This window comes from Neolamprologus brichardi, chromosome 12 (genome assembly GCF_056152115.1).
Source record: "Neolamprologus brichardi isolate AB-2024 chromosome 12, ASM5615211v1, whole genome shotgun sequence".
Lineage (NCBI taxonomy): Eukaryota > Metazoa > Chordata > Actinopteri > Cichliformes > Cichlidae > Neolamprologus > Neolamprologus brichardi.
The window spans coordinates 15,307,068-15,333,256 of record NC_142115.1 but is presented as its reverse complement, the minus strand read 5'-3'; the positions used below and the strand labels follow the sequence as shown (position 1 = coordinate 15,333,256).

Sequence of the window (26,189 nt, the reverse complement as noted above, 5' to 3'; positions counted from 1 at the left end):
TGAACATGGTTCAAATTGAAAACAGACCTCTCAGACCTCTCCAAGTTTTCCACATGCTCAGCTCCACCCTAAGCAAGCCATTTCCCCTTTTCCTTTCCCTCACCATCCCTCATGACATGCTATCTCAAAACAAATGGAAATTCTAGGTAAAAGAATACAAATAACAGGACTTATGGTCAGAGAAAATAACATGCATCTGAACAAGCAGTCAAGCACACAAATTATTAATGCAAGCACATTAAAACAACTATCACTTTTAAATCTAATTCCACAAAACTCTTGGGAATTGCGCTTTCCAATGTTCTCACATGTATATATCAGTGGCCAAGACAAATGTGCTGCTGGTTTCTGTATCCAGACTTGGCTCACGCGAGCAACAATGAGACCCAAGGCATAGTTGCATGTAGTCGAAACATCTAAGATCACAAAGCTAAATTCCAGCCATATTTCTGAACTGGTTTCCTTGAAGTACAACATCTAAACCAAAGTCAAAACATATGGAGAGAAGGAATTAAAAACAGCAAAACATAAGATGATGAGACTCACCTCAAAAAGAAAAAAAGAGAGTGAAAAAAGTGGGGAAGAACAACTCCAGCTAAAGTCCTTATCCTTTTAACAGCGCTAGAGCAACTCAGCAAACATACCAACATACAAAAGAACAAACAATATTGACACACAAGCAGATGAAGAGCACACACCTCTATCTAAACCAGACGGCACAGAAAATGCAAGAGTGACTGAAAGGTGTGCCTTTAGCTGAAACTCATTGGCCATGCATCATGAAGGGGTGGGAAAATGGGTGTTACAGAGTCTGTGATTGGCTGGAAAGAACAGGGAGAGACTTTCTGTGCAAGCTCTAGACTGGGGGCCAATTAGGGGGAGAAGCAAAAAAATCAATCTTTTTCGGGAAGGGTCTGACTACAGCTGCTGACACGTCACTAGCTATGGTTAGCCCAGCTGGACTTGGGTCTAAAGTCCAAAGTCAACTATCGTGCACTGAGGAGGGGAAAGAAAAAACAGCCACCGGGTTCTCCAGCGGAGCGTGCTGACAGAAAGGATTGTGTGAGAGACTGAAGTGAAAACACCAATTTCTTCTGGGACAACAAATATTCCAAACAATGCTTAGGAGGGCAGCACCTGCACAGTGGGAACAGAATCAAATTACAGCTACATCACCTAATCAGAGAGGGTGAGACAGGAAACAAGAAACTAAAGTGTTGCTGAGGGAGGTGATGAGGTGTTTCCCAAAGGTTCATTCGACTCCAAATGTTTCTGCAAAAAGCAGTAAACACCAAGAACCACCTGAACAATATCAGTAGATTTACAAGCTGACTGTTTTTCTCTAAATGAAGGAACTGGTTTGGCAGATTTCTCAGCTAATCTGCATTTTGAAAGAGATTTTAAAAATGAGGAAACATCTGGGAAACTGAAAGAATTTTTCTAGATGAGATCACTGATGCAACCAGATAAAACTATTTTCACTTCTGTAGAGGTAATAATAAGTGTCTTACTACTAACACAGTGTAATGCAAATAGCCTTAATTGTTATTATAATTCGGATGTAATTATTTATTTGATAAAGTACAAAATTTGAGAAGGATCACAAATGTAAATACAAATCTCTATAAAAATCGAATAATAAAGAAGTTCGATGATTACCACCCGTTTTAGTAGTTTTCCAAAATTTCAAAATACAGTACCCACTTGTCTGTAAGTACCCACTTTCATGCCATGTTTGCAGCTTTACAGTTATAAATGAGACACCAGGTGATGGTGGAATGTGCAGGTGCAGCCTCTACAGGCCTATAGGTGGCACTAAATTACTGCATTGAAACTGTGTATACTCCAATTAGACAGGAAACAAACTTGCGCTGTAATACATGTTAAAGCTTTAGGTTCTGTTGTGCATTGTCCTCTAAGGGGGCCCTCGAGTAGTTGGATATCAAGCTATCATGTGAAAGAAATACGAGAGAATCAAATCAAAGGAAAAGCCATCGTCAACCAACTGCTGTTTTAAAATGTTTTGCCTCCATGTTCCTCCAGAACATCTTGATTATGGATGTGGTGGAAGCACTGGTTACACAAAACCAGGAGATTGCCAACTGCATTAAAAGTTGGGAAGTTGTGAAGGCCATAACACATGATTAACATAATTTTCATACTTAAAGACAGAATGTTCCCACAAAGTTGACCAAGTCAACTCCCAACTATAGCCACAAAATGCCAACCACGGCTTAACACGGCCACTGTAAACCAAGTCAGGTTTTTCCTTTGAGCGTGCACCTAAAATTCAAAAGTAGCTTTTAATTATGTTGGAGTAAAAGTGTAACATTTACCTGCGATGAGGCGACACTGGTACGTCACGCTCGGTGGGACTTTGGGGTGAGAAGCGTCCTTGTGGAGTTGTGTTGGACACAGAGTTGTTTCTGTAGTCTGAAGGCGAGAAGTCCTGTGGAGAAGGAGAGAGCAAAAATGTATGAAATGATGCAATTTAAGCATAAGAGACACACCAAGTGTTTTGCTCCATTCAGAGACAGGAATTCAGTGGGTGAGATTCTGAAGAGCTTCTCCACTGAGGAGTGTTTTGGTATTGAAGGCAGTTCGTCCATATTTCCAGAAACTCTAAATATTAAAACCTGAAATAAAATTATATCTGACTGTTATGAAAGACACATTTAGTCAAGATCAAACGAGGCAAGATCTGATTGAAACCTTCATCGGATTTTAGTAAAATGTTTCAATTTCAAGTACCAAATAAGCTACATGCTTGCATTGTTTAATGTGATTCACTGTGCTGTCAAGGTTTTGACAGCTTGAGTCACACCAACATTCCTTTTACTGGTTGTTCCTGCTGATCAATTTCAATCTCAGCAAGCTAAATTAACATTGTTTCATCTTGATAATCATGCACAGTCTTACGTGTGCTCCACTCCCACAGCTGATAGATGACTGATGGTGTAGCAACAGGTGTTTGGTACTAACTGGAAAATTGGTTTGAAGAGAAACTCAGAGCCAGCTTGTACTTTAATAGGTTCCAGATGCTGTACAAACCTGATGGTTATTCATCTGTAGTTGCTGTAGTTAAACAGCAGCATCACACAAATCAGTCAAAATGAACACTTACGGTACAAATACTAAAATTGAGAAGTCTTAGTCAAGTGAAAATATTTGACTTTTGACAGAAGAGGGCGCTAAGTACCTACAGGTGATCCAGCAGTTCCACCATTAAGTTAAAGGTTGATTTTTCCATCTTTACTCTAACAGTATGGGTTAAAAAAAACTCCTGAAATTCATTCCTCAGCATGTTAGTTTAGCTCAGGAAAAACTATATGCAGTTAAGAAAGAATCATCAAAATGCCATATTATATTTCCCAATCCTGAACTTGGAAGCTGAAAGCTTGATTATGATTTAGAGCAGTACATGTGTTACATGTGGTCCGACTATTTCCTGGTGAATATCATTCAACAAAGATAATGGACTAGCCAACCTGTGGCAAAAAGAAACCTGGCAGTTATTTCACTGCTGTCTTTTCAAAAGTGGTATTTTAAGCTTTAAGTCCTCATGACTACTTGGCACAGCTCAGATTAATTGGCAGTGGGGGTGGAGTCATACTTGTTGATCATATGCTGCAATATTCCTACTGAAGTTTACTTGTGAAACAAAGCTGTTCATTTCATGCCTGTGCACAGTGCAGGAGATCTTGTGCAAAGCCCACAGACAACCCCAAAGAGTACAGCTTTTGCAATAAAGCTCACCGATTCTTTTTTTTCCTCCCTCAAATGTCACCAGCTGGCACAAGTGTTACATGGGCTTCACAGCAAAGTGGCTCCACCCAACCTTTTGAACCAGCACACATCTGAAAGTCAAGCTGGAGCTGATGCAAGAGCTCAGTACTGAACAAATAGCATGGATGGAGTCGAAGATTTGTGTGCCCAATGCCAGCACCCGCTTCCAATTCAGAAACTCTTTGAACAATGTCTCTGTTCTCAATTGAGTCCAATTTTCCTGCTCTTTTTCCTTAGCGAGTGGGTAGATTAGTGGCGGATGCCAGGAAGCCTTTACCAGAAATGATCACTGGGATGACTCCCCATGATTCCTCCCAGGATAAACCCACCACAAAAGGCAGAGGCTCAGAACATCATATATTTCATACTATCACTATGCACGAATAAAGACATCCATGCTCTCTTTATTTGAGCAAATCTCTAGGGAATGTACTGGAGGGATATGTATAGATTCTTTCTTAAAGACCTAGTGAAGCCAAGCAGAATGTACTGATGAATCTATTCTAATACAAACCAAATATATGTTACATAAGTGTCCAGCTACTGAATGTGGATCTTCATGCATTCCAACATCATAAGAATTTAGGGATAAAAATCACAGCTCGGCTCGGAGACTCAAGAGGAATGCAATGAAGTAAAGAAAAACAAAAGGGATAAAGAAAAAACACATGCGCTCCACTGTGACAGGGAGTATGCAGCTGTGACTGAGCTTGACCTTAGAAAGTTCAAAAAAACTTTGTCTGCACAACCAGAGCAGTTCTCCCATCACCACAATCCATTCTGCGAAATCCAGTGCCAGAATTTTATAGCGGTAACTGCTGCATGACTAGCAAAGCCTTAACCAATGCTTCCTGCATATGCTTTGTTCCAGATCATCACTGTTGCATTTTAAGCCTTTGAACCATTACACACAGTGATCTCAGTTCTACAGTGCATTTGGGGAACTGCATCATGACAGTGCCAACAATGCCCCCATGTTTCATGTACTAGAAAACTCAAGAAGAGACACGGGCGAGCTGAGGAAAGCCTATTTTCTTTCTTGGATGAGAGAATGGTCACAGATGGAAGAGACCAGCGGAGAATATCATCAGCCAATTTTTTGTGGTTCCTGTGGCTGGCAAGAAGAGGAAGCTCTGATTAAAGCTGCGCTGAACTGTAATCAGGAGTTCATAGTCAACAATCCCAAGATCATTAGGGCAAGTTGCTGGAATGCTGTACTGCATTTAAAATAACATATCAAGCTATTGAGCACTATATATCCTCTTTAGGTATACTGTTTAGCTTATTATGGTGTGTTTGTACATAGAAATGCACAGAGACAAAATCTGCCTGGAGAACAGATTGGATATCCACTTCCCATTGGTCCAACACAAACAATGTTTTTTGCCAAAGTAACATGCAAGGTTTCAGAATTTGGGTTTTTCTATGTGCTTTTTCCATTTCAGTGTTAACCATTTTTCATGCTTGAAGTTCTATGATATTTAATATAATGCCCAAACAGCCAATACTAACACAAAACAAAATAAACTCCAGCATTTAAAATGTCTTAATTTTAAAATCTCTAACTTTATGTATGATGAGGCCCTTTGCAACAGTAAGACAGAGGGCCACGTTTGTCTTACTGTGGAAAACATGGCAGCTTAAGGTTGTGCTGAAACCTGCTGTTTATTTTCATCGTTCATCCATTTTATACACTCACATCTTCCATGGCAGGGGAGAGGGGGCTGGAGCCTATCCCAGCATGCTTGGGGAAAGAAACAGAGAAGACCCTTGTGCGTCAGCAAAAACTGACCCGACATTTATGGGATTCAGCTTGATTTTAACATGTGAAAATACAAACACTGGTGCCCCAGAAACTCACATATTACAAAGTATACATTGTATTAAAACCTATATTCTTTAGTCTTGGCATTCATGTAGATGCTACCTTGGCAAGTACCATTCACCTTAATGTTCTTTCACATAAAGCATAACCACACACTATTAAGTGACACAAGTGGTCTCAACCAGAACATGCACAACACAAAAAAGTTCTCCAGCCTTGGTCAGATGGAGATCTGTTGGTCCCCTTCTGACAGGTGCACCTGATCCAACCCAGTCTATGAAGGGCCAAACTGGCAACCTACAAGACCCAAAAGATCTGCTGCCAGCATCCACAACTGTGTTTTTTCAAGACACTTCTGGGTGCATTGGTAAATGTTTATTAGTAATGATCAGCATACATTTATATCTGTGGATTGTACTCATCCAAAGTTAAACCAGCTTAATAGCACTAGCTAAGAGCTTAGGCCTCAGTCACACAGGCTTGATGACCATCATGTCACTACATGGGTTGCTGGCTGTCACCAGGTAAAATAAATGTTGTGGCCGCCTGTAGTTTTTTGCTGTAGTGAAACTACAAGAAGTTTGGTGCAAACCAGAAATGGACACTGTTCTTTCCCTCTTCCCAACCAACACACTTCAAAAGTCGCAACTTTAACTGATCAGTTTTACTGATCAGCAAATAATTTGTGGGTGTTTGTAACATTTGCTAGCAACCTCCCACAATGACTTGCCAACCGGTCAAAGAATACAAAATTCTCTCTAGCTGCTGACTGATAGCCGCTGACTCTAGGCCTTTACAAATCCATTTCACAGTAACTACCAATAATCTACAGCAACCCACCAGTTAGAAAATAAATATTTTTCTCTGGCAAGATGGTATGTTGGCCTTGGCCTGGCCCTGTGTGGTGGTAATGTCTGTCTCCAAAAAAGAACAGAAAAAACACAGCAGCAGCCAAAACACTAATTGAAGATTCAGAATGCAGAATCCAAAAACGCCTGAGACACTGCAGTGGCTACATACACCTTTGAAAGACTTTTATACACTCCTAATATGTGATCAGCGTTGCTTTGGCACATAACAGTAATCAACCCACTAGAAGGCAGGTGATTTTACTGTTGTGGCTGATCTCTGCAAAACAAAACTGTGGGCATACCAATATTAGAGATAAAGCCTTAGTACATTATAAAAACTGTTACAAAAGAAAAAAATCATTCTAAACACAATCAAGAGTTTATCCATTTTAGACACAACAAGCATAAAATGCCAAAATAAAGTGAAGGCAGCTGTTTCAGATAAAGACCCATGGGAAACACTGGGGACAGTGCCAGCAGAGGAGTCTTCAGTCTGGCTCCAACCAAGCCACTGCGCATCATCATTACCACCCTGCAGCTTCAATTACAGGGCACTGGCCAGCAGCACATAGGAGTGATGCCTAGAGGAGCTCATATTTTGGGAAGACAGTTGCTGCTGTAAGAAAGTGCTGTAACTGCTCATTCACTGTCTCCACCTCAGACATGAGTGCTGCACTACAATGAGGCGGGGGACATCAGACATTCTGGGCTTGGTAATAATCAAAGCTGTGTAGGTTTTTTCCTATCCAGCAGTGGGCACTGGTGGAGGTCCTGAGCAAAGGCCTGAGGCGAAGAGTAACCTACTCGTTATCCACTGTTACTGATAGATCCCTGCCTTGTAATTATGTCTGAGCAATGGTGCATCACAGTGTACACATTCTGTTACAAATAAAACACAATACATGGTTAAACACAGGACATCTTTTTGGATCAAAAAAAAAAAAAAAAAAATCATGTAATTAACATTCTTTACCTTTTTTATTGGCTCATGTCCGACTGCCCCTGCGTTATGAAAGGTCTTACATCTCCGATTACAGTCCTGGTTCCAATAATGATATGACTAAACCAATGTGCTGAGGCTATACCTGTGCATATAATCTAAGACAATTAAGACTTAAAGGTAATTTTCTTTTTAATCTAAATGCATGCTAACTTCGTGTTCTGTTTTGTTTTTCCAAAATACTGATGCAAAAGTCTTACGGGACTGCAGTCTATGCTGCAGCATGCAATTCTTTACAAGTCAAGCTCATTTTTCTCAGGGTTTATACATAGACATTTGTAGAATAGGCTTATATAGACCAGTGACACTGAACAAAGGAATAGATTTTTGTGACTTTGGTCCTAATAGCTCCCCTACTCTCTACTCATTTACCTTCACCACACACAATCAAACTGTACACGATTAAATGAAGAACATAGAAAACAAGATAAGAGGATGATTCTAAACATACAGTACTGCCAAGAAACATTGGATATCGAATGAGCAGCATTCTGATACACCTCTGAATGGATGAGCATACTGGGTGCTGCAAAACATGCTTGACAGAAACAGATCATGAAACAGTTTTTAAGTGCTGCAGTTTTAGTTTAATAAAAATGATTTCTGAAGCTAAAAGTAATGAAGTAAGATCTCTAGTGTAGGTGGCCTGAGTGAGAGACTCCCTGCTACCAAAACTGAATAGGTCAATAATATGTCTGCATAGTGTTTTATACACAAAGGGTGCTATGAGCAACACATTTTTATCCCTATAAAATTCCCCACAAGGCTCTGACTGAATCAGCATATCAAGCTCATTAGACATCTGGAGTTCATTATGGTTGGACTAAAAATCACTGGACTTCCAATTCATGGTTGGCGAGATGACTCTCTTCACATGTGCCAAAAAAGAAAAAAATGTGTGGTGGGGTTACAGTAAGAGTCAAGACAAGCTGAATGTAAACAAGACTGCCGATCAAATTTTTATAAATACATTTTTGCAGTTTTTTTCTTTTACAGTTCCTCCCACAAAGATAACAGAGCTCTAACTGTAAGTAGTCTCACAGCATCACAACAATATGTTCCACTCTCACATTTCACACAGATTTAAACCAATTGTACTGAATACTGGAGTACTCTGTATAGCGATGGAAAACTGCCACATATATTTCAACAGGAATGTCCACAAATGACTATATAGACCATAAATCTAACATGTCAGCATTTATGGTATGTCAGTGCAGAAGAGTTACTCTCCACATGTCATTTCTGCAGCTTAACAGTTATGATTCATGATCACCCAATCCACCCCTGGTAATCACTACACTAAAATGTGGGTGTTGTACTGTGTAAAACTACAAAAATATATGCTAACGTGTCTATTTTTGTTGGCACGAACATATCAAGGGGCAGTTATTCATGTCATTCCCTTGACAACAACTTTAGGAATGTTGACATTATGCTCGACCACCTTCGTAAACACCAACAACTTGTAAAAAGGTCCATCTCTCTCAGCCAACAGTTCTCCATAAAACTTTCAGGGCCATCTATCCCCATGAGTGCACCCGGAGGCCTGCAAAGCTCAGGGAATCAAAAGTGTCCCAGTTTGCTTTTCCATTCCAGGGGAAAGAAAAACAGCTGTGCTGATCAATCAGAGGGGATGACGAGAGGCATGCTGCCCACAGAGAGGCCACAATGGACCCCGAGCTTAACGGCTACGAGTCCACGTGAAAGGGCCTCACACTGCCCAGTCACAGAGCTCACTGTGCAGAGAAGAAAACATCCCTCCACCATGACCATGCAGCCAGCCCTGCTCCCCAGACACTGGCTTGGCTTAGCACAGCACCAGCATGCCAAACCAAACAAGAGGCCCACTCACATCAGATCTGAGAAAGTGCATCATTCCAAGCCATCATCATCATCATCATCTATATAATATGTATATTTCTATTTAGTACAAAGGAGTGGCCATTTCTGTTGAGCTGAATTTTCCTTAAGTTCCCAGCCTCTTTGATACTTTAATTACTTCAATTTTCATCCAACTGTGTCTATAAAGGTTTATATTTTGACACCATTAAACATAAACTCCATTCTTGAATGCCAAGTCGTTCTTCCTGCTCCAATTTGATGAGCACAGTTTTGGCCTCAATTTAGAATAACGAAGCACAAGGCCGCCTTCCTTCTGTGACAGCTATCCTCCTGTGAGGAGAACAATGGACAGTAATGCATGAAATAGAGGATGTGGGGATTGACAGCTACGTCTTTAGATAAAGAGCTCCGTGACACGTCATACAGCCAAGGCCACTGCACCAAATTTAGAATCGAGAGGAAAAGTTTGGCCAGCGCTGGCACAAAATGTTGTGTCGCCCGGCTGTAGCTGGAGATCTTACACTACTGAGGATATTTGTAAAGCAACCTCACTGTCCCAGCACAGGATCGGACAGCCCACTAAGGCAACCCTCAGGAACCTCAAAGTGCAGAAACTGCAAACCCAGACACGGAGCCTAGTCTTAATGGTCGAGCGACGGGTCATGTCTCATGAAGAGCAGTTTGGTTTTGGCTCTGCTCAGTGCAACAGAGATCCCATTGTGGTCACTTCATGATGATATAAACAGATGCTCTGAATCATGACAGTGGCCGAGCAGTTCAGAAACAAGCTTATGTCCAGATTCCAGTAATCTAGGATGCACCATGCATTTAGCTCTTTTGTCACGACTGTGACTTCAAAAGCAGTTTGTAATATAGCCAATGATTTGAGAGTTCAATTCCCAGTCCCTCCACGTCCTGACGTATTCTTGATTGATAAATATAAGCCACTGATAAATATGAAGTAAGGCAAGCTGGTATAAAAGTAGAGGTAGAAACAGCACTATAGTAAATATAAATATACTAAAATGTCTGTTTTTAACCTTATAAAGACTGAAGCATGAATTAATTTGCAGATAATTCTAGTGTATCAGGAAAAAAAATATCCCCACTTGTGTAGAGGTCTCAAATACTTCTGTATGATATGTGGTAGAATTGGTATTATTGGGTTAAACATCCATTTAAATCTTTCGATTCTGTCATACATGTGGTCGGTCTGTTATCGCAGGTGGTCTAAACTCCAACCAAAAGACATGGCTGTGTGTTGAAAAGTTTCTCCTTAGAGTGACATGGCTTAAGTACAGTCTGCGAGTGTCAGCAGGCTCTCTGGTGTCCACTGAACTCCACCCCATACCCCAGCCCCCATCCATTTGAGTTTCATCACACAACAGCATGCCTTGTGACACAAGGGAAAAAGCAACACCAGGCCATCACAGCCACTATTGTATACAGGCTTTTCTCAGGATATCCAACACCCTGGAAAATGGCGGATCCTGTTGCGCACCCCACTCTCTCTGCACTCAGGGAGCCAAATCAGGGGTGGAAAAGCCTTTTAGGAGCTTTTCAGTGAAGCTGATCACCTGATACAGAAGCACTCTGCACCTCTCAGTCAGGACAGAGGCCCTTGGCACAGAGGCTCCACATCTCAGCGTTCAATGGGATGCTGAGTTCCTGCCAGCGCAAGCAACATAATGCACAATGTACCCATGGCAGAACTCTTCTAAGCGATCTCCTCATCGAGCACTCTGAAAGAACTCCACTCACTAATCTCAGCGCTGCAGTGGGAGGCTCATCACTACTTTAAAACCGGGATAGAAATCTTTTGGGGTCAGCCAAAACCCAAAACTCTCTTTCCTGAGACTGATTTCATTCAAAGATACTCAACAAATGGTTAAAAATAACCAAGAAAAGGCTCCAAGAGGAAGTCAGACCATACAGAGTCCAAATGAAGAAAAATAAGAGGAATTATGATTTTTAAAAATGTTAAGGAGAATGGAAGAACAGGCGACTCCATGAATACCACAAACATGTGAGGCTGTCCCAACAGGCGTGTGTTCATTCCTAAGAGCTTGCCAATGGAGCTTTGAGCCACAATACAGCTCCTAATGTGTTTTGGGCTAGCCAACTTCCAGTTTACTGCACCATGGTTTTCAGGTCACCACAGTGGAACTCCACAGTCAGTTTCAGAACATGGTTGTAAATGCCCCCCGGCCCCAAAAAAATAATAAAGTGAACTGATATGTCAAAGTGGCCTACAGTGTTTTTAGGAATTAATAAAGCTTTAACCTCGTATAAGTTTACTGTAGCAAACTGTGGAATTCAGTTGTCAAAATTAGTTACACTAAATTGATATTAGCTAAATATTAGCTAGAGTGGTTCTCCTGGTGTCTAAACAACCAAGAGTACCCCAACATGAACTTCAAGGAAGTGACGAAGAATCTCAAACTTGAAGGAAAACCTTTAAACTGGACTGCCTCACGCAGCTGCCTCTCAGGAGGAATGCTCCAATGTTTTGAAGTTCAAACCTCTGCATATTTATCTAACGTTATGTAATGTCCAGAGTTATAAAAATGGATGGAATTCCTTGTGGCACTACAAAAGGTCTTGAATGTTTTTTCCTGTTCTGTCATTTCACATGTTTCGTCTTCAGTGGGACCCATGCATGTAACTAAGTATGGAGGCATAGCTGAAATAGCTTATGATGAACTTTCCCACAACATTTTCTCTCTTTACTTCACGGAAGTCTTTCCAGACGCTCTAGTCCCCCGGTTTTGGTTCTGTTGCTGGAATGGGGAATGGACACAGCATACTTACAGATAAGTCTGTGTTTTACATCTCTCCATATCTTACAGCCTATTGAGATTAATAAGTCTCCATTTTTGACAACTAAAGGTTATGGCCATTGTTCTGAAGGAAAGCAATAGCTTTTTTTTCTTGGCCCAGGCTTTGAATGAAGCAGCTCCAGACGGTTGTTCATCTTAATGCCAGATATTTTGAACGCTGACCTTTGTAGTTTGTACACACCCTGCTATAAAAATGCCAAACCTTATCAGTTTCCTGCCTTTACTGTTAAGTGCACAGTCAGTACACTGTCCGCAAACCTATTCAAGGGCACCTTCTGTGGCATCAGAAACAAACAATTCAAATGGGAAGGCTGAGGCTTCAGATAAGTCATTCTAGTGGACTGGACTAGCCCAGTCAAAATAAATACTCTCCACACAGTAATACACAGTGGACAAAAATCTTCAGCTGTACTGTCTGTGTGAACTGCAGCCTAAAACTGCAGCTACAGATGAACGACAGTCCAGGAAAATCTATGGCTTTCAAGCCTGGACACGCAAATAATGATTCTGACTCACAAATACCGTAAAACAAAAAAGGACACCCACAAACTGTGTTTTGAAGACAGTAATTTTAAGTTACTTAGCAACCACCGTCTCCATCTAATTAAGTGCTCTTTATTACAGAAATTGTGCTTCATTATTTGCAAGGTAGAAAAAAGAATGACTGAACAAAAGTCAATAACTCCTACGTGTAAGGCAGACTGCTGAAAACCTTCAACAAAAACACTTCAACCAACCTGTGACACGAGTCCTGACAGTCTCGTATTTCTCTCCTCTGGTGACCTTGAGCGCAGCTGAAAACTGTAACATATGGACAAGAAAAGAAAAAAAGATATCAGTCATAAGCACTTATGTTTTTAGGTTGGCCACAATTCACACAGAGACACGCGTCAGTCGTCAGAGATTCTTCTGTACTGCATATATTTTACTGTAGCACGTGGCACCTTTATTATCTCAGTATGTATTACGCTATTGTGATATTATTGTGGCTTCATAGTTCCCGCTGCCTCAAAAAGGCTAATAATATCATAATAATAACACAAACTCTATGACCATCTCACCCTGGTTATATTGGTTTTTTTATGACTGTGAATGATCTATGCACTTTATTTCCTTATACACATTACAAGTTACTGTGGCAAAGAGTTTATTCTATTTAATAAATCAATAGGACTACATTACAAAATACAGATTTAATAGCTTATGAGGCAACCCCCCCCCCCCCAAAAAAACAAACAAACAAACAAACAAACAAAAACAAAAAATTATATTAATACTTAAATCAAGTCCTGGGCAGGAAACTTTACCAGTGCATGCAAGGGAGGAAATCGAGTTTGAAATATGGCTTATTAAAGGTTGTTCAACAAACGTCCGAGTGCAGACAAAACCGCGGTGAATGTTCCACATTCTGCCTTTTGTTAACGTGAATGCAAACGGAGGAATGTGATATCCTGTGCATATCCTTTGTTACTACAGCACAATCCCATGGCTCCACTTTCTGTCTGTTATTCCCATACCTATTGGCTTGCCTGTTGTTGGGTCAAGAGACCACTTGCTGCAGACTTTTTGTCCAGATACAAGCCTATTTAGGAAGTGAACGGTTGGATTTTTGGAAAGAAAAAAGAAAAAGAAACAACAACAAAAAAAAAAAACATACACCTGAAATGTGGAGCTCTAAAAATCTCCTTTTTTAGACCGCTAACGCTTAGGGAAATGCTTTTTTGTGTCTCTATTGTAACTCATGTTTCTCTGCAGAGAATTCTTTAAACTACACAACTTTGCATGTCAAAAAGTATGAAAAGTGGACTTGCTTAAACATAAAGTATCACAGTGATTTGAAAAGCATGAGTGCACTACCTCTTGTTGATGGTTGGTGTCACCATCTCCATCCTTGTATCGGGGCTGGCAGGACGATCTGTTGAGTACGGTCCTGGAGATCGTGACACAGGGCTGGAGATGGTGTACTCTCTATAGTTTTGATTCTCATCTTGATTCAGTTTTACTGTTTCCTAAAAAAATACATCACATCAGAGAAATGTTACTACATTAGACTCAGCTGAACAGGACTTGATCTTTAATCCTGTGTTTTGGCCATGCAAGCTGTAAAAGGATCAACAGAGGTACTTGTGAGAAATGTCACCACAAAAACATGTCATCTTTACTATCACTACATATTGTTTGATGAGCTCTTACACCCAGTGTGACCTCAGTAAAATACAAGTACTAAAAATGATATAAGGCTTTACGGCTATTTGTGGACAAAAAAACAGACTTGTAAACAGATGTGTGATGCATGTATACTGTCAAGATTCGTTTACATTTTTACAAATAAACCAACATGACTTGAATATACAGAAAAAAAGAAAACATGACAATTATGGATATTATTCTGTCCAGATTTGATTATTTGCTTTGATTGCGGGACATCAAATATGTTGAAGTTCTCCGTAGCTTCAGCACTGACCTTGAAACGTCCAATGAGCTGTTCAGGAGTGCCGTTGGTTTGTCCAACGCCGGGAGTTTCAGGTCTTGAAAGAGAGAGAACAGCAGATCAAATGACTTTATAGGTGTATCTGATCAACTTTTGCATTCCTGCATCATAATAATAACACTGGTTTACTGCAAGTGACCAATAACACTGCTGTGATGCCTTAACTTTGTAAAGTGGGGAAAAAAGAAAAGATGTCTTTGTTTACATAAAACTCCCTTACAAATTGTAAACGTTTCCAGTGTTTTCTTGATTAATTTATCCAGTATAATAACTATTTTATGATTACTCATGTTTGTAGCATTAGCCAAGAATTACCTGTTAACCGAATGCATTGACATCCATGGTGTGTTGCAATGCTGACCCGGACTAATTTTATTATAATGATACAGGAACAGCATCAACACGGGATATCGTGCAACTTTATATAGGACTGCCGACTTTCATTCTCCAACAAACATGGAGAAAAGAAAAAATCTATTTCGATCGAGAAAGAGCCAAAGCAATGAGAAATAATCAGTTATTAAAAAAAAAAAAAAAAAAAAAAGTGTCAGTGCCCTGCCAAGTGTCCACCATTATGTTGTCATGAATCTTTAAGATTACTGCAGAGCCTTCTTTACAAAATATTCTCTTGAGCTCTCTGCAGCTTTTCAACTGTTGTTTTTCTTTCTTGAACAGAAGATACATTATGAGCAAGTCTATCACTGAAGCTGGAGGGGAAAATGTGGGTAGTGGAAGCGCCAATGCAAACACACAATGCCCCCCTGGCTGCAGGGCCAGAAGCTGCCTGCCTCTTGCTTGAGCTTGAGGTAATGAGGCACACAGGAAGGCCTGGATGCCTGTGGTAAATCACCCAGAAACACACCTCTAGTGGCTCTGGCTCCACATACTGTGTGGAGAAGAGATGGCAAGAAGACAAAAACTGATCCAGTCCCTGTAAGACATTTCTTCCCATAGGAAGGATATTAATATTGTAGGCCTGAAAAACTCATTACTTCCACTTTGTAGCATGTATATCAAACATCAGAGGAAGCTGTGGCCTACGGACGGTAAGAAGTCAGATGAGTATTTAGGCTGTAACCAATGCGCTTGGTTAACAGGTCTCATTTACAGAAGAATTATTAGTGGTAACAATGTGTGATTCTGAACCACAGAGATGTAAAACTGACCCAAAATCAGCATCCGAAACCCTGTACTGATAAAAGCCTTCACATCTGGAAATTCAAAATGTGAATTTTTGGAATACCACTCTGAGAAAATGAACCAAAAACACTTCATCTACAACTTGATTTGAAAAGGATTGAAACCGGCAATAAACAAGAGCTGATTTTTGTGTGTTGATATCACATTACCCTTTTCCCTATAAAATAAATAAATATATAAATCCGGCATACAACCTGGATTTATATATTTATTATTTTTACTTTAAAAAGGCTGGAAATGAGAAGAAAACTACTGCACAATAAAGCAAAAGGTGCTCTGAAAGCTAGCTCCATGAAGAAAAGGGTCAACATCATCCAGCAGGAAAAAAAAAAGAAAAGAAAGAAATGTATAACGTTTTAAGGATCAAATTTGAAATGGGGTAGCTACTCCTTCAGTTGAAAACATATTCAGTTAGCTATGTCTGGGATTAATCTGATGTTGAACTGACCAACAATAAACCACTATCTCAGTTTAAAACATCAGGCACAGCTAAAAACAAAACTTCTGAGTACAGACTGATGCCAGCTTCCTTCAGTGGGCACCCACATCACTGCTGGAAGGAGAGTGCTCTCAGCTAAGAAAAGAACTCATTAAACATTAAAGACTTGTGCCACTCAATTACCATCCTCAAGAGAGCTCATCGGAACATAAGTCAAAGATCAGAAGTGCTAAATGAGTAAAATTAAAAACAGAAGCTTCGGTGTAACCACTGACAGCTAACAGACAGAGTGGCACTGTCTTGGGCAGCGAAGGAGAATTACTGTTGTTTCTGGCTTGGCAGGAGACGTGAGGTCAGACAGGAAAAATTCACTCACATGGACGTAGGACATCCAGAAAGGAAGTATGTGGTGCAAGAGTGAGTGTGTGTGTGTGTGTGTGTGTGTGTGTGTGTGTGTGTGTGTGTGTGTGTGTGTGTGTGTAATAACAGAGATTTTAAAAAAAATGATTGGAAGGCAACTGTGACAACAAATAATACTTCAGGGAGGACCTTTAATCAAGCCAAGGGCAATTCCGACTGAAGGGAAAGATTTTTCTTAGTTCCCAACTCCCGTCATCCAAACAAGGAAAATCTCAAAGTAAAGTTTATTAAGAAGGACCAGGGAAGGGAGTAGGGTGGCTCTCATACATGCTGGCATTTCCCCTGATTATAATCACTTGTTTTGTTTGTACAGTCCTTAAAAACGGTGTAAAGAAAGATGGAAGCTAGGGAGACTGTGGTCTTGGCACAAACAGAGAAAATTAGAGACGTAAAAGATACTCTATGTGGGACTATGCAGCCTGCATGTTGTTGCATTGCATGGCACAGTATTTGTTTATTTTATGTCTATAAAACATATTCACAAAAAAAATGACATTGTAGCTCAAATGTTAGTCCTACTTCAGATCTGCATGTCAGCATACCTCTCCACCATCAGCTGCAGAGAGGTCTTGGAGTTCTTGATCTTGGTCTGGGCCTCTGCATTCAGCATATCAGCCGTGTTTTCTCCATTGATCTCCAAAATAATGTCACCGGCTTGCAGGGCTGCCTGCTCTGCCTTGCCGCCCTCATTGACCTGTTGAACAAAGGCATAAGCTCCAGGTTAGTCCTAGCCCCAGGTCTTAAAAACAACACTTTTTAGGAAGCTATCTAACAAGCATAGACATCTCTGACTTATCCCATGAGTGTGTGTATACCCTGACATCGACTGACCTCCAGCACAACAAATGAATAAATGAGAAAAGACACTGGAGAGTTGTTTCATACTTTGTTGCATAATTAACCCAAATGTCTACCCCTAAAAGTCAGCCCTCGGTAAATGCCGACAAACACCACAGGATTTCCCAATAGTGGTCACAAGCAGATGAATTCATGACACCCTTGGGGAGAAGTCATTAGTGTGACTGTACTCGATGGGTTGACTGCTCTGACCTTTGCAACCAGCCTCTCCACGTGTCAGAGTCAGTACCATGCCCCCACATCAGAGGGAATTCCACACTAATGGGCCAAAATATAAGGTCCAAACGATCTCGCTCAGCTTGGTCCCTGTGACCCAGCACACAGGCATACTAAATCTGAAGCTTAAACTTTAGTAGAAAGTATGTCATTTGCCACAAACTGTGTTGCCTCACAATTAAAAACAGAGAGAGGCAATAAAACAAAGAATGCAAAGCAAAATGAATAAAGAGCCTATCACTCTCTGCTGCCTCTTTAGAGGCAAATGTATGTGGAGTAAATGCCAGTCACAGGCCATTTGCCCACTTAGCCAGGCAGAGGTACCATGTCTGTGGGCCAACTTGAGAGGCAATTAAGGGTTGCTGTGGTGACCCACAGTTTTGCATGCCTTCTCTGATCAGGACATGCCTGGTTTCACATAAACTAAGATCAACTGGGGGATCTTTTCCCAAATCTGTGCTTAATAAAAACAAGGGCACGTTATCTTTCAGGCCAACAGAAATAAAAAGAGTGCATCCGTGGTATTTCTGTGCCAAGCACAAACCACTACAGAGGCTTAAACCTACATCTCTGTTTGGGGATTTGGGACCGACTGTTTCACACACACTTTACAAACCAATTTCAGTAATTAAGTTGTTGTTTGAGAAGGAATTCTTGTCACTTCACAGGATACGTTTGATATTTGAGACAAGTAAACATTCTGGTGTTGTTTACTGGATAGCACTAACAAAATCAGACCCATTATTCATGAGAAGACTAGTTTGTCTAGCATAAGCTGTTGAGTGGAGCCAAACAAAGTGCTTTTGAAGTTTAAGGAGCTTAAACCTCCAGCTGTTTGAAGCATGGATGCCTCTTCATGGCACTGCCATAACTTATCCTTTATGGACTGCGGGGAGGCTCAGTGAACAGGGCCAAAATTTTTTTAAAAAAAAGCATGCTGAGATGGTGATGTAGCACCAGGATGTGCGGGTGAACAGGGTGTCTCTGGCATGTAGTTAGTCTGAGCAAGTTTCCTGGATGTGTTTACTGCAGAATGTCTGCTTACAGTAGTAATGTTTCCACTTCTTCTACTTCATCCAACTGGGAAAATATTGTCAGTAAAAATAAAACACACATGCTAAAGTGCACAGATTCACAGGGCAATCCATATTCTCACACATTTACACGTCGCTGTAACTCAGGAACCTCTCACCTCCCACCTCAGCTTCCATTTCTACTGTAATCAGCGATTTCCTTCTAATGCAATCTACTTCCATTCTATTCTAATGGGTTCAGTTGTCAAGGAAATAGGTATGCTGTTGCAGCGGACATAAACAAAGACAAGAAAAGAGGCGTAGCAAGTAGGAAGTTGACTGCATGACATGGCATTCCAGTCTGTGTTTTGAAAAAAACATGGGTATGGTATTATAAGGTGTGACAGGGTTCAGCGTCAGGACTGCTGTCAACGAATACCTTTGATACAGTTATGGCCTTCTTGAAATCTCGTCCTCCATATATTCTGAAGCCCCATGGTGAAGGGCCAATCAGGTTCACTGTTAGTGCCATGGCGAGATTGGATCTTTCTTTTTCACCCTTGTCCAAACTCTGGGAGAAAAAAAAACAAATAAAAGAAACAACATGAGGTATAAGAAATGTCAGACCTAAACATGTGCATGCCTGATCTCAAAAAGTCACATGCCTGAGACAGGTTCAAAATACAATCAACAGGAGAGGACAGCGATCATTTGCACAAGATGGCCTTTATCTCCAGCACAGCTTCTTTCACTGGCCTAAGTCCTCTCTGACATAGATTATCCAACCACATCAAATAAGAATGGAAAGAATCTGAGACCAAATTCACATGACCAACATTTCTAAAGCGTTTGTTAAGTTAAACAGTTTCATTAAATCCAAGTGCTCTTTGAAGACTAAGGAAACACAGTGTACAGTGCAATGTGCTTAGAGTTCATAGTTAACTGTTACTGACTACTTTCTAGAGTACAGTATGATTTCATATTTAGTATGGGTGCCGTAACGGACTCTAATGCAGAAGTAATTTTGGTTTTGTGATATTATGTATTCAAACAAAAGAAACCCGTTAGCATGATTAAATAGTGTCTGCTGAAACTAAGAACATCTTAAAAATGCTTTTACTGCTTTACTTTTCCAATAAACACATTATCAAAAATACTTCTCATTGTATCTCTGTGTACTTTGACACAAAGAGACAAGACGATAACAGCAAAGTATTAAAGGGTAACTAATAGCAACTATTGGTTATTGCAGGTAAAACCAACAGTTTTTATATGTGAATAGGTATCTCAGTAAACACTGGGGTAGATTCCACTAGTGTAATTAAAACCTAGCACTAACTAATCATCAGTTACACAACTTCTGAAATATTCATGAGCATAAACCCAGAATACCTTTTAAAGCATTAAAATACTTGTGCTGATGTTACTGGTAAGACGTGATTCACCTGCAGGTTTTCTGAGGCTCTGCTAATGGACTGAAGCCTGTCTGTATAATGACTTCACCTGGAGACAAAGAGCTCTGCAGTGTGATAATGTGATGAAAAGATAAGCCCTTACAGTCATATACGCATCAACACCCGTACTGCTAAAACACACACACAGCTGCAGCTTCTCACTGAAACTCATCTCACAGAGAAAAAGTGGTGAAGACATTAGCGCAACAAGTAATATATAGTTCTACACGCAGCTCATGAAATAAGCTATTTTAAGTATAGACCGCTGCTATCGAGCAGAAAAAATAAACACCAAGTACCATCTCTTTTTTTATTCTCTGCTACTCAACTCATAACACAAGGCTCAGCCTAAGAGAAAGCTTCTGGAAATAAACACAGAAATTACACTTTATTGTTGACTGTCATTTTTCTATAATAACATTATGGATGTTTTTATGACAACTCTTTAACAACAGTAATTCTTTTCAGTGACAGAGTGTGATGTATGCTGACCTGCACAGTCTTTAGCACCTCTGATTGCACACTGTAACTGTATCAGCAAATCTTCTGATAAGGTCTAAAAAAAAGACACAGATATGAGCCAACTATAGTACGTTATACACTGTACACCCTGTGACGTACATTTTCCAACTACATCAATTTTCATCTTAAGCGATGTTACTCAAGGTCCCCATAAAAAAAAGTAAACAAATACTGCTAGTGATTGCATAATGCACTTATCACAGATCGTGAAAATATGACAAACAGGCAGGACAATGAGAAATCACAGACCAAGTAAAGTGGATCTAGGACAGCAGCCATGCTACTCCCCTGAATCCCTCCAAACACTGGCCCACTTCATGGTCCGCACATTCCACAAGAGTTTGGAACAAGCAATGCAGACCCAGTTACAGTCTGGGCCAATTAGCGGGCTCTCCATCATTAGTATCTCTTAATTGCTGTGGCCAGAAATAAGTGCAGTAGTGATAATGACAGAGAGCTGCTGTCCAAAACTTTCCCAGCCTTCGGGGGTGTCAATTAGTTCCATAAGTCTCTACAGCTACTCCTATAGAGAGGCCATTATCGTCCGAGAAACCTGCTAATTCTCTGTGTAAACATTCACTGTTTGCATCATAAAAATGCTTGTGGTGGAAAGGGAAAGTATGGTGAAAGTCTGGGGGCAGTGGAGATGGATGACACCACATTGTCGTGGTGAAGAAAAGTGGCACGCTCGTCATGTGCTGCGTTTAATTGGTCACTGATGAGCTTTAAAGAGGCTGTGTTGCTGAACACAATTTAATGAAATGTCTCTAGTCCATTAAATTACTGCTGGGAAGGTGCCAGCACACATAAAGGTAAGTTCTCTTCTGGTGACATCTCACTGCTATTGCTGCCAGGCCAGTTTTTGCAGCACAATTCAATACGCCCAACACAATGAAAAGAATTCTAGTTATGAAGCTATTTCTATAGCTTGTAGTTCAGCACCGGCCACAAAGAGCTGGAAGTGTGCATGAGAATAGAAAGCGATCCCTCTCACCTCCAATTAATACAATAGACGGGTTTACAACTTAACTGCGTACGGCCTGTTGCTACATAATTTTCTGACCAAACTCAAACTGCATAGCATACACCCAGCAAGAATTGTTGTATTCCAGTACAACACTACTGTATCAAATGTCACAGTCAATGAGACATGTTGGTAAAAATTATGTTTTAAGAAGGGCCACTTCAAAGTCTGCAACAATACAACTAATTTTCATTCTAACAACTGATTAGTTTCATGAAATTACTGGCCATTTATACCAATTTGCCAATTAGCATTATAGGCTCCATATGGAGCACACCAGCATCATCGAGTGGACAAGGGGTATTCAGAGTAGTTTAAAATGTTCATCACAGCTTTTTTGTTAAACAGGTGTTTGACAAATTGATGCCTTTTACTGGTGGGATTCTGTCCCGCTCGTAGATAACAAGCATAGTCATCAACATAAACTACAACCCGAAGTTTTATTAATCACTTTCTGTCACTGCAAACAGGTAGCAACACAAAGTAATGTCCATATCCTACTGAATGCTTCACATTCCTTTTCTTTTTCCCTCAAATTAACAAACCACATGGTGTGGTCACATAATTCTTTCTGCCTGCCTCACATTCCTAAATGCAGCCGTCATCGTTTCTGCTACTTTTTTTAGCACTTAAATGTTTATTAACTTAAGTTTTGATTAAGATTATTACATGAAAAGAAAAAGAATTTGAAAGTGTGTGTAAGATCAGTTCATACCCCCCAAGAAGTAAATTAAAGTTTGTCTAACAACTGCTACTAAACATTGCTGCACTATCCAGCAATAAACCAGACATCTTGAGGTTTTACATTGTTGTTTAAGACAAAACAAGAAAACTGGCTATCATCAGGTAGCACTTTAGGAAACTGATGTTATGATTTATATGTTAAAGGCTTCTGGGTACTTGCAATCTCTATGAGAGGTGCTCTCTACAGGCAAAAACGGTTACAAGCAGTACAAAGGGGCAGAATAGGCCTTTCATAATGTCAGAGTCAAAATTCATTGGCTGTACCTGTACAATGCCTTCAGGGTTTAATGTAAAGTAGTTTTAAAATGTATCATTTGTATAAAACATTTCTGATATTACCAATAGATACTGCTGCTTTTTACATTATAAAATAAAATATTAGTTACTGTATGACATACATCATGAAACTAATCTGTTACACATAGCTTATGTTTGCCACACTGAGCTTATGTTCTGAGAGCAAAGTCTTGCAGGACTGTAGCTGTCTTTATCAGTGTCTGATGATAAATCATCTGATGATAAATCAGACACATGCAGGTTTCAGTGTAAAGACATTAACACCAACTGATATGCAGTCTATTTAGTAACCAACAAGTCGCTATGGGCAGTGAGGCCGAATGAAACTTGCTGACACAGGCCTGAAATCATAGTGTGGTATTACAATGACTCATCAAGGGTAAGTCATTAACTTTGATCACCATTTTGACAATGGCATGGGAACCAGTAGTCATATTTACAGATGCATTCCTATTCATTAAATCAAAGCAGACAGAGCAAACTGTGAACACCAAAACAGGAAACAATTACCATAATTTTGCATAAAAAAGCTGAGAACTAACACCTCATTTATTTCAAGGAATGAATATTTTAGAAAAACAAGTTGTTACCATATGTACAGCACTGGAAATTGGATATTCGTGTAAACTATATGCCATTAGGTGATCCAACTTAAAAGCCCTGTACAGTAAAATGTCTGACAGCCAAAACTGAGCACCTACTTTGGCTCTATAACTTTCTTTTATCACGAGAGTGCTTAAGTGAGACAGTTTTTCTTCTGTCAAAGCTGTGCCAAAATCCACTGGAGCGAAATGAACAATAGCAGACACACACATTCAACTGAAAGCTCTTTAATGTGAAGGAACGCTTTCTCTTAAAAGAACTTCTGTGGCTTCAGGGAAATATTCCTGGTATGAATCACACACTTGTCAAAACTCTCACAGGTCACCGTGCACCAATGTGAACTTTCCACAATCTCATGTCAGCGATGCAGTCTGCAACCTGTGTCACAAAGTACACTGACAGGTTGGCACCTACCTGGACACACACACCCACTGAATAAAAAGGAAAAGAATGCAGTGTCAAGCCTCTCCCTCCAATAAGTCGAAAGCAGTAGCATTCAGCACATTCTGCACATCACACCCATCTGGTCAGATATATAGCAGCAATCACTAAGGAGATGAAGAGAATATCAAACAATAACATGTGATGTCAAATGGGGTGTTGGTTGGTGAATTTCTGCATTGTTGCATATGGCTACGATGTGTCACCAAAATAGTTGTGGACTGAAACACACCTGAAAAATGTCTTACTCCCTTTTCAATAAGAAAACTTTTAAGGGTGGATGCTGCTAGTGGATTAGATCTCACATTATTATGGTCTTAAAAGTGTTGCTTAATGCAATGTAGCATCTAATAAAATGCATTCATTACTTTGTGGCAGCACTGATACAGCTAACAGAACTGAAACGAATACTGTGGCACTGGCTGTACTTGTCCCTTTTCATTATTGCTCTTTGCATTTTTACATTTTCACTTGCAGATTTTCAGCAATCAAACGGGTTCACCACATCCTTTGCTTTCACCTTCTGGCTCCTCACACCAACAACTGTGGTGCTCTTTGCATGCCAAAGGTACCGAGGCAACTGAGAACCTTTGAGAAAGCTGAACATCCTGCGGCTCATAAATCTTGGTGTAAAGTGAAATAAATAACAGTCTAAACCACCACTCTGGCTCCGGCTCAGTTAAAACTGTAAAACAAACTTCTGCAACAAAAAAACAACCCACACTTATCTTTCAGACCAAAGATAAAAACGACTTCCTGCATGCATGTTCATCTGAGTTGAACAAAAATCAAAGTTACAGCAAGGCAGGAGGATTAAAACTCAGAAAGTAGGCGAAAAAAGAAGAAGAAAACGTTACTTCGGCTCAGTTAAAACCTCAGTGCGATCGTAAAAAAACAAACAACATATCTTTCCGAGTTAGAAGTAATGACCTGGCCCTTTCTGTGTGTTTTCTTAAAAAGCTGCTGCTTTGGTACAAAATTACAGTGGACCGTTTCTGGGTTTCTGGATGGCTTTATCCTGTCAGAGAGTTCTCTCAAATAAAGCAAAACCATCCAAACAAACCGAACAGTGAGAGGAAAAGTATAAAGAGCAGGCACATGAAAGGCAGGCAGACACAATCAGAAAGGTTAAAGTATACAGACAGCAGGCAATGGAGATTTGAAAACACGATTGTTTCACTGTGACTGTTCTGGATTGCACTCCTCAGCAGTTTCACCCTCTCATCCGCTCACACAGCCAGGTCATTTTAAAACCACTTTAAGTGAAGTGAGAGGGAAGATAATAGCACCAGCAGCCGGCTAATGTGACATAAATACTGACTTAGAGCTTCCTGAGGTTGCACCTGGTTCAGCCTCTCCACAAATCAGCATGACTGCTGAAAAAAAAAAGAAAAGAAAAAAAATCTGCTTCTCTGAACTCAAGAGGGATGGAAAATCTACAGTAGGTGCTGGAAACATGCACATTGTGGCTTTAGGCTCATCTATTGTGTTACACTGATTTCCCCTTTCCACTCGGATCATGAATCATTACTTACAACAGCTCACACATTGGTACCGTGCACTTTTAACTTTAATATACTTTTGCATATAAACCCTGTGTGTTACTCTACCTCATATTATCTAAGATTTCCATACAACAGATACCTAATGACAAATTTAAACTTATAATGAGTCACGTTTTATAAATCAAACACTGCAACAGAAGGGGAAAACCGCACCACCACCCCGAAAAATAGGAGTATTGAGAGTCACAATTAAGCTGCGTGAATGAAATTAATTAGTTACAAGGCTTTAGAGCCGTTTAAATTGTTCAGGTCGCTGTAGCCACTTACCAAACTGAATGTAGTGGGCTTTAAGGTTCTTTTCCCACCTGTTTGGAAAAAAAAAATTGGAAAAAAAATACAAGACAGGTCACAGCTCACTCCAGTCACCAAATCGCAAACATGAAACAGAAAAGCTCCACTGCTACTCCCGCTGAGTCTGTGTCTCTGGAGTGTTGAGTCAGATGAGAGGATGGCACGCGTGAACACCACTTGTGACGACGCGCGTAGTTGTAACAGTGATGGTATGAGCTCGAGAAGCCATGTGCCGTTCCCAAAATAAAAACGATGACATGGTTACCGGCCCAGGGCGTGTCGCATCAAGGAGGAGCGGGCGAGAGGAGTGCAGAGGAGTGTACCGCAATGATAATTGAATCATTTGTTAAAAAAAAAAAACGAAACAAGACACGGTGGTTGCGCTGTGTGTGTTCACGCGCCACCTGCTGACGGAGCAGAGCACAACGGCACGCGCCCCCACTCGAAGCAGCTAGTTGAGCGTC

The 26,189-nt window shown here is 40.3% G+C and overlaps 1 protein-coding gene across 1 annotated transcript in view; it reads right to left on the bottom strand.

The window, feature by feature from the left end:
• pdlim2 (PDZ and LIM domain 2 (mystique)) overlaps nt 1-26,025 on the bottom strand; it is a 31,711-nt gene extending 5,686 nt beyond the window's left edge. The window contains exons 1-8 of the mRNA XM_087849035.1: nt 25,702-26,025; nt 20,731-20,794; nt 19,224-19,355; nt 17,240-17,391; nt 14,612-14,675; nt 14,005-14,156; nt 12,885-12,948; nt 2,337-2,449 (exon numbers count right to left, since the gene is read on the bottom strand). Of these exons, the coding sequence (XP_087705161.1) occupies nt 2,337-2,449; nt 12,885-12,948; nt 14,005-14,156; nt 14,612-14,675; nt 17,240-17,391; nt 19,224-19,316 (638 nt within the window). The 5' untranslated portion in view covers nt 19,317-19,355; nt 20,731-20,794; nt 25,702-26,025. The remainder of the gene's footprint in view (nt 1-2,336; nt 2,450-12,884; nt 12,949-14,004; nt 14,157-14,611; nt 14,676-17,239; nt 17,392-19,223; nt 19,356-20,730; nt 20,795-25,701) is intronic.
• Nucleotides 26,026-26,189: the final 164 nt, after the last annotated feature.